The following is a 9703-nucleotide window of genomic DNA, read 5'->3' as shown; positions in this document are numbered from 1 at the left end:
GGTCCTGAGTTCAATTCCCAGCAACCACATGGTGGCTCACAACCATCTGTAATGGGGTCTGGTGCCCTCTTCTGGCCTGCGGGCATACACACAGAATATTATATACATAATAAATAAATAAATTAATAAAAAAATACAACATAGTATTATTAATCCTTTGCTTATGGTAGAGAGTAGCTGATCTGGGTGTTGAATAAAAAGAGAACTACCCCTGAGAGACAGTGTTGACTTTTAAGAAAAATATCCCTAAGCAGAACATGGAAATCACAACAGCTGAGGGGTGACTGTATCTATATAGTAAACACTATGAAAACAACACACCCATTCTATACAAGGGCACAAAAAGAACTGTTACTCAACAAGAAAAAATTGTATTTCTTCTTTACCTGTTGTTCCCTAAGTTTTCAAGGCAGCCTTCAATGAATCTCATTCGAATCTGTCTATCCGTAAACCAACAAACCAACGAACAGAGAAGTTTCTCTGCCTCATTTATTAATCCTTCAGAAAGGTTAACCTACAAAAATATATAGTTATTACTTATTTTGACTGCATTTTGCTGTAATTTTTAAGTCCTTCTGGATTTATTATACAACTTACTGCATCATCATCTTGCACTATGTCCCATAATAAAGTGTTTCCTTTCTTGCAGACATTATCCAAATTAATGTCTGTCACAGCATTACTATTGAACTGATGCTTATGAACTGCAGGTCCTAAAGAACAAAAGATAAAACATTATAGAAGATGACAGTGGAGTGTAATCAGGAATGACAGAATTTGTAAATGAGCAAATCCAAATAAAAGTTTAAGAATAAACTTTGAGATTACAAAATATTAGCAATTACTTCACTAATGAATAAACATCAATAGGTCTGTTTATAATTAAGACTAAAGTAAAATAAGTTTTCATTCTATTGTCTCTAATAATTGTAATAAATATGAATATGTCATAACAAGAGAACTGTATGAATTCCTGTAACTCTTATGAAGCATATAGGTAACTTTTCTGAAATAAGTAAATAAGACTTTAATCATGAGCCGGGCGGTGGTGGAATATGCCTTTAATTCCAGCAATCTAGAGGCAGAGGCAGGCATATTTCTATGGGTTCGAGGCTAGCATGGTCTACAGAGCAAGTTCCAAGACAAGCTACAAAGCTACAAAGAAACTCTGTCACAAAAAAAAAAAAAAAACCTTAGTTTTTTATTATCTGTTTATTTTTGCAGCCTGACTACTGTTTCCCCTTCTCCCAGTCCTCCAACCTCACCTCCACTCTACATCCCCATATCCATTCCTCTTCCATTTCTATTCAGAGATGGGTGTCAATCAAACATGGCATATCAAGTTGAAGGCTTGATAAAACAAACCAGTAAGAGTTGGTAAGGGTTCTAAAAGTTGGAACAAGAGTCAGAGACAGCTCCAGCTCCCACTTTTAGGAGTTCCAAAAAATTCTATGTCTATCACTATGAATCAAACTCATGTCAAGTCGGTCAAAAACTTCAACATAAAACCAGATACACTGAATCTGACAGAAGAGAAAATGGGGAATTGCCTTCAATGCATTGGCATGGGAGACCACTTCCTGAACAGAACACGAAGGCACTAAAACAGGACTTCATGAAACTGAAAAGTTCTCAAAAGATACTGTCAAAAGTACAAAAAGGAGCCTAGAGAACGAGAAAATAACTTCGTCACACCCATGTCTGACAGAGGGTTAATTTCCAAAATATATGTAGAACTCAAAAAATCAAATATCAATAACACAAATAACACGATTAAAAAAACGGGGACAGATCTAAATAGAATTCTCAACAGAAGAATCTCAAATGGCTGAGAAACACTTAAAAGAAATGCTCAACATCCTTAGCCATCAGGGAAATTCAAATAAAAATGACTCTTACACCTGTCATAATGGCTAAGACCAAAACCACAAGTGACAGCTCCAGCAGGCAAGGACACGGAGCAAAGGGAATACTCCTTCAATTCTGGTGGAAGTGCAAACTTGTACAGTCACTTTGGAAATCAAAATGGCAGTTCCTCAGAAAATTGGAAATCGATCTACTTCAAGACCAGCTATACCACTCTTGGGCATATACCCAAAAGACACTCATCATACCACAAGAACACTTGGTTTTTTGTTTGTTTTGTTTTTCTTTCTTTAAAAAAGAGGAAAAGGTTGAGCATAGTGGCATAGTGTATACCTTTAACTCTAGCACTCAGAAGCGTAAGCAGGTGGGATCTCTGTGAATTCCAGGTCAGCAATGTTACCTGGTGAGACCCTGCTAACCCCATCCCCCAAAAAGATCTTGGACAAAAAGGGAAAAAGACTGAAGAGCACTGGCTGCCCTTCCAGAGGACTCAGGTTTGATTATCAGCACGCTCATAGTAGTTGACAACTGTTGTGCAACTCCAGTCCCTGAGGGTCTGCATTGGCACTGCATGCACATTGTGCACAGACATACTTGCAGGAAAAACATCATTATACATAAAAATAAATAAAATCTGTATTTAAAAAATGTATTGGGATGGGCAATGGTAGCTCAAGTCTTTAATCCCAGCACTCGGCAGAGACTGTGAGTTCAAGGCCAGCCTGGTCTACAGAGTGAGTTCCACCGTAGGCTCCAAAGCTAAAGAAACCCTGTCTCAAAAAATAAAACAAATGTATTGGATGATTTACTTCAAATAGACAATTTAATCAAAAGATTCTAATAGAACAAATCAGATTTCCTAAACAACAATTCTCCAAAGCAACCATTATTTTATACTCTTCATAAACTTTCAACTGTTGCACATTTAAAGATATTTTAATTTATGTGTATCAGCGTTTTGTCTGTGTGTATGCATGTGACAGAGTATCAGATCCCCTGGAACTAGAGTATCAGACATTTGTGAACACCCTCTGGGTGCTGGGAATTGAATCTAGGTCCTCTGGAAGGCAGTCAGTGCTCTTAACTGAGCCATCTCTCCAGTCCCATCACTGTACATTCTTTAATATCACTCTTCAAATTTACCCATTCTGATGCATGTATAGTACTAACACATTTAAATATACTATTATCATTTCTTCTTTTATAAAGAAACTGTTCATAAATTTTGTCCAAGTTTTCTGTTCTTGTTTTGGAAAAAGTGTTTTAGTATACTGCCCAAACTAATCTCAGATTATTCTGCTATGGAAATCCTTCTGTATAAACCTTCTGATAACGTGAGAATATAAGCATACATGACACCTGGTCTCCATATCCAAATTTTACTGCTTATCTCAATGGAGTTGAAGGGATTCAGTAAAATATTAATACTTTTATTGAGTTTGGAGCATTATTATACAACAATTTGGTTTAATTTCTACCTTCATAAAGTAAAAGTGTAAAAACTAGAAATTAAAAGGAAAATACACAACAAAAGAATGGTAACAACTTGGGCTGGAGAGATGGCTCAGAGGTTAATGGCATTGCCTGCTCTTCCAGAGGTTCTGAGTTCAATTCCCAGCAACCACATGGTGGCTCACAACCATCTGTAATGAGGTTTGGTGCCCTCTTCTGGCGTGCGGGCATACACACAGACAGAATATTCTATACATAATAAATATTTTTAAAAATTGGGGAATGGTAACAACTTGATTAACATGGCATCAAATTAATTCTGGTGGCCTCAAACTACCTTGAAAGAACACACTCACAATAATACTGTTTCTCTAGTCTGACAGTGATCTTTTACCAAAAACCCAATCTACCAGATTTTTTTCTATTGTAACACTCTATCATTCCAAAACCTAACCTGGTATGTGCTGATGGTTTATAATCAAGAAAAGGGTTAAATGTCTTTAAATTGACAATTCTAAATATTATTTCCCCTTTTCCTTTTCTTTCTCTTTCCTCCGTATTTCCTACTTCATTATCATCACCATCTATTGTTATGTTGATGTTTGGAAATAGAGGGTTGCTTTCTATATAGTACAGGCTGGCCTCAAGTTTAGTATTCCCTACTTGAATACTGGGACTATAGGCATGGCTCTATTATTCTTTAACTTCAGTCTCGATTCCTTCAAAACTGGTCCGGTTCTATTACCTTCTTATATTCAACTGAAAGTGATGTAACTAACCATTTCTCAAACATTTTCATTACCAAAATAAAGAAAAACTTTGCTCTCCCTAACTCCAAGCAATCTGTACCTCTGTCTCTATAAATCTAATCACTCTACATACTTCACATAAATGGAATTATATGCTATATGATGATCTTTTGCATTCTTTTTATCTGTGGGTCATAAATTTCTAAAATTCAAATCTATCATAATCACATTTTCCAAAATGTCTTACAGATCATTAATATACATTGTCTTTGCTAGGTGACCATCATTTTATGAAAAAATACTCAATAGCACAATACTTGCTGACAATGCAAAAAGCCCTTGCTTCTAAGACCCCAGTACCTCAAACAAACAAAAAGGCCTCATTTACTCTCATCATGGAGTGTTCATAATTGTCTTGACAAAAAAAAGCTATTGCTTAAGTTATTTTGGCACAACCATTTAAACATAAGATCAGCAGTTTATTGTTTTTAACCATGCAATTAAATTAGTCCTGGTTTGAACAAGGTAATACTGATTTACTTAAAATCTTACCTTGACTAAGATGTTCGTGGTAAATAGATGCTAAATTGGGAAGATGTTGTTGAAGATGAGATGTTAATTCTGCATGTGAATTGATCTGAACTAGTTCCTCTTCACATCCAGATTCTTCACCATCAAAATCAGCCATATTTTTTTCTGACTTTGCACTGACTTGCGAGCTACTGCAACTGACATCATCTGCACTTAGCATATCATCAACCATATGTCTACAACACACAGAAAACCATAAACTTAGTAATTACCAACTTTTACTCATCTATTTATCTGTTGCTAGCGATTAAACCCAGGTCTTATTGCAGGCTATGCAAGCATTCTACTACTGAGCTGTATCCTAGCCCTTGAAACTATAAACTTAATTGGAAACCTTTTTTGTTTGTTTATTTTTTTCAAAATCAGGGTCTCACTATGTAGCTCTGGCTGTCCTGGACCTCACTGTGTAAATCAGGTTGATCTCAAATTCACAGAGATCCACGTGCCTCAGCCTGAGTACTGGGATTAAAGGTAGTATGGGATTAAAGATACTATGCTTTGCTATAAGCTTTTCTTTTTAAAAATCTCTTCGGTAACATTTAGCACAAATTATTCCATACTCAGAAACTAAACAATGTGGCGTTTAGTTGAAATTGGGTTGAAACATTTTAACAATATATAATATTGAGACCTTTATGAATACTATAGACTCTAATATATGGAAGTTAATTTTATAACATATAAGCATTATATTCAATAATATATGAATATTAATATACCTCACTACAACTTCAAAAACAAACATTTTAGGTAATATTAGTAATAAATGTTATGTAGTATTACATAAACTCAATTTTATAAAATATGAAACCATAAGTTTTCTTTACATTTGTTCATGTAAGTACATTATCAAATGATATCGTAGAGAATACAAAATATTCCAATTTAAGGTAGCAATCTAGGAAGTTGTTGCTAACTGAACAAGACCCAAAGTATAGATCAACAGTATACCACAAACTTAACATGAACAATGCCCTGCGTTTAATCCTCAGCACCACCAAAAAACGTAGAGTCTCCAAAGATATTTCCTTCAACTCAAAAATGAACTGCTTAAGTTCATTTCTAAATATTACAACACTGGGTATATTTCAAGATAGCAAAGACAAAATGATGATGAAATAAAAAAAAAGATCAGGACTGATACAAAGACTCACTATATATATACAGAATATGGAAAAGCCATAAGGAAAATTTCAATTATCAAAACTTTTGGGGTAGACATTTAAGGTCTACTAATTTTGAGTGTTTAATTTATTATGAGAGTGGATCAGTACTATAAAAGACATCCAATCTCTGAAACTAAATATACTTCTCTGCACCTTCGTTTTATCCACATGCTACCACTTTGTCATTATCATGAGTGCTGCTAAGGACCATCTATAATGTGAGGTATTAGCCAAATGTTCTAATTAAAAGTGATTTGGCTAAATTGGTGATATTTAACAATGTCTAACTACATCTTTTATTTTTGTTATCGTTACAAATGAAGGGATACTGGCATCTACAGATAGGGGCTGAGGATGTTGCAACCATGAACAATATCAAGGAAGTATTCAGACAGTTAAGAATTCAAAACCAAAGAATCACATGGTTCAAAACATCAATAGTGTCAAGAGTAAGAAACACTGCCCTGAGCTGGAAAGATGCTCAGCAGTTAAGAGCACTGCCTGTTTTTCAAAGGACACAGGTTCATGGTAGTCCACAACTGTCTGTAACTCCAGTTCCAGGGGATGTGACATGCAGGCAAAACACCAATGCACATAAAATAAAAATAAATCATTAAAAAGATAAAACAAATAAGCCTTTAAAATTTGAATGCCCTTATGATAAGAATAAAAAGGAAGTAACATTAAAATGAATACATTTATAGCTAGAGTTCATGTAACTAAACTAAATTTTGGAAAATTTAGCAAAACAGCAAGTCTTTTGTAGAAAATTCATCCCGATAAACCGAACATTTGTTTCACCACAAACCCAAATTTTAACTAGTTATACTGACAATAAATAACAGGTTAAAATTAATTACACATTTGTAGTAATCAAGGTAGCCCATGAAATTCTCACAATAAACCCCTAATAGTTTATTTTTGTTTTGCTTTTTAATGAAAAAGAGGGTTTTCAGGAATGTTGGCCATGATTGTTTTGGTTTTCATTTTTTAAAAAGGAGGTTTACAGGTATAGGTCTGACACAAGCCTGGAATTCCAAGCAGATGCAGGCAGATCTCTGTGAGTCTGAAGACAGTGAGACCAGATCTCAAAAAAAAAATAAATAAATAAATAAACAAATAAAAAAGATAGAAAAAGAAAAAAAAGAGACAGAGAAATTAAAAACTTAGTCCTACTTATTTCTTACTTCTATAAGTAACAGAAGCAGTTATTACTAAATAGATATACTTTACAAACACAAAAATCTTTTACAACAGATACCCTTACAATAGTAATCCTAAAATTAGAAGGCAGTGTTTTTCATCAACATTTAACTCAAGTTGCTACAAGCAATCCTACATGTGCTTTTAGGCAACAGCTATAACAAAAGAGTTGAAGATCCAAATTTATGCTGCCTAGTACAGCATTTGCTATGCCCACTTGGCCATTACAGAGATGTATTGTGACTTTAGCATATAAACTGAGGGGAGTCAAGGATATAGCTTAGTAGCAGATGCTTGCATGGCATTTGCAAAGTGCTGGGTTTAATTGCCAGCTCTGCAATGGCAAAAATACATGTAATATTTATTGAATACTTAAATAGAAAAGGAAAAGTATTTCAGGTTTTATATCAGTTAATGTGGTTATGATCTTTAAGTATTACTTGCTTAAATAAAATATGTAATCAAAGTGAACCTTACGTTTTTTCAGTCCTGATTGAACCCAGGGCCTTGAGGTACACTAGCAGCATTCACATTACCTTACATTTTGCATTTTCTTAAATTGACAACAAAAAATTTATCATTATCTATTTGAGAATTAAATAGTACTCAACTAAAATAAATAGCAACTAAAAAAGTAATAGCAGTATTTCACTATAAGAAACACAAATACAGCATTTATTTTTAAGCATTCTTACCCATCATGGTGGTGGTGGTGGTGGTGGTGGTGGTGATGATGGTGGTGGTGATGATGGTGGTGGTGGTGGTGTTGTGGACCAATAAACTGCCGACAATTAAACAAATCATTCCCAATAGTCTCCCCAAGGAAGTCCCCACTTCGTGTGATACAAGACTCCTGAGAACCTTGTGCTATGTGTGCAGAACTCATTTCCGCTGAAATATCATGCTCTGGGTCTTCAGAGTGAGCACAGGCATCTAGCATTCGTATTCGATTATCTACAGGTGGCAATGACTCAGTATTAAAAACCAGGTCCTTTCCTGTTCCACTGCTTGTCCCGTTTCTTTCAGATGTGCCTTGGGATTCCCCCAAGCAAATGCCTGCTTGACTTTCTAACTTTCTGTTTCGAAGTTCTGTACCACAACTGTTTTTGGGAGGGTTGTGACCATGATCATCATCTTCCTCTTCTTCTTTAAGGGCTTCAATGTCTGCAATGTCTTCTGATTGCACCTCACTTCCAGGACTACCAGCTGACTGGCTCGCATGGCTTGAGTTGACTCCATTACTAGATCCATCACTATGTCCACTACTGCTACCAGGGCCACTGCTTCCATCTTCACCACTGTTAGCAGTTTCGTCAGAACTTCCTTGCATGGATTCCTATATTTATAAACAAATATATTAATTCAGAACAGTGAGAGAGAAACTGGCATGTAGATAATATGTGTTAATATTTTTAAAAAATCACCACATTTATTTCTAGTGTCTCTATGAACATGTGCTATGACATGTGGAGTACACGTGAAAGTCAAGGACAGCTTTTCAGGAACTGCTTCTCTTCTTCTTCTGGGGATCCTACGGGTCCTTGGTTTGTCAGACTTGATGGCAAGTGCCTTTACATCTGAGCCATCTTTTGAGTACCACAACAAGTTTTGGGTTTTGTTTGTTTGTTTGGTTGGTTGGTTTTTAAGACAGGGTTTCTCTGTGCAGACTGTCCTGAAAATGGAACTCACTCTGTAGACCAGGCTGGCCTCAACACAACAAATTTTTTGAAAATGTTGGCAATAGTATTGCATTATTATCTTTGAAAACTACAAAATAAATATAAAACTCTAAGGATGTCCAAAGTCCTACATAAAGAAACTGAAGAGTGGTATTATCCCCAGGTCAAATTAAAACAGATTTTCTAAATCCTATGACAAGAGACCTCCGTATCACTTACCTCGGTGTCAGAAAGTCGTTGCTGCACATGCTTGGTTCTATTAATAAGCTGCTCATCCATTTCAATGTCACTGGCTCCACTCTGATGTGTATCACTGTTGTCACTACTTTGAGGACTTGCTGCAGGAGACCCTAAAATCAATTTTTAAATCTTATTTCTGATTTAAATTAACATGCATCTGATAGGACACCACACTTTGATTCCTTGAGTTACTTATCAAAGTTTATGCTAAGAAACCAAACTACAGCTCTAAATTTGTTGTTTCTAAAAAGGATAAAAATAATCTCAATTAAAATCTAGATACTAATGATTTTAAGCAAAACTGGTAAGATGAGGTATGGGGCTATAGCTCAGTGGTGCAGTCATTTGCTGTCTAGCAGGTTTAAGACTACAAGAGTAGTTGAAAACAAAGCAAAAAGGCAAGATGAATATTTTAATAATGTCTTTTTCTCAAATAAAATTGTGACTCGAGCATACACTGCATAAATATATAAACTACACAAGATCCACAAGCTCAAAAATCACAAAAACTCCAAGTCACACTGTCATGCATTTCTAAGGCTCGACTTACAAGGTGAAGGAGCTGCTCTCCTCAGCTCTTCTTCCTCTGAAGGAAAAGGAAAAAAACAGGAGGAAAACATTCTAAGTGACTGACCTTCTCTGAGACAATACAGACGTTGTGTATGTATGTAAGATACTGATAGGGAAACCTGTCAATTATTGTGGGTATCTGCACAGAAAGACAGTAGCATATGATGTCAAAAGAAAACTGGGTTTA

The 9703-nt window shown here is 35.4% G+C and overlaps 1 protein-coding gene across 1 annotated transcript in view; it reads right to left on the bottom strand.

The window, feature by feature from the left end:
• Usp34 (ubiquitin specific peptidase 34) overlaps window positions 1-9703 on the bottom strand; it is a 180481-nt gene that overhangs the window by 106633 nt on the left and 64145 nt on the right. Inside the window, exons 13-18 of the mRNA XM_013353501.1 lie at window positions 9497-9532; window positions 8926-9056; window positions 7723-8363; window positions 4620-4834; window positions 598-713; window positions 387-514 (exon numbers count right to left, since the gene is read on the bottom strand). Coding sequence (XP_013208955.1) covers window positions 387-514; window positions 598-713; window positions 4620-4834; window positions 7723-8363; window positions 8926-9056; window positions 9497-9532 — 1267 coding nt within the window. The remainder of the gene's footprint in view (window positions 1-386; window positions 515-597; window positions 714-4619; window positions 4835-7722; window positions 8364-8925; window positions 9057-9496; window positions 9533-9703) is intronic.

Source organism: Microtus ochrogaster, unplaced genomic scaffold (genome assembly GCF_000317375.1).
Source record: "Microtus ochrogaster isolate Prairie Vole_2 unplaced genomic scaffold, MicOch1.0 UNK9, whole genome shotgun sequence".
NCBI lineage: Eukaryota > Metazoa > Chordata > Mammalia > Rodentia > Cricetidae > Microtus > Microtus ochrogaster.
Note: the sequence above shows the minus strand (reverse complement) of the source record. Positions and strands in the feature narration are given on the sequence as shown.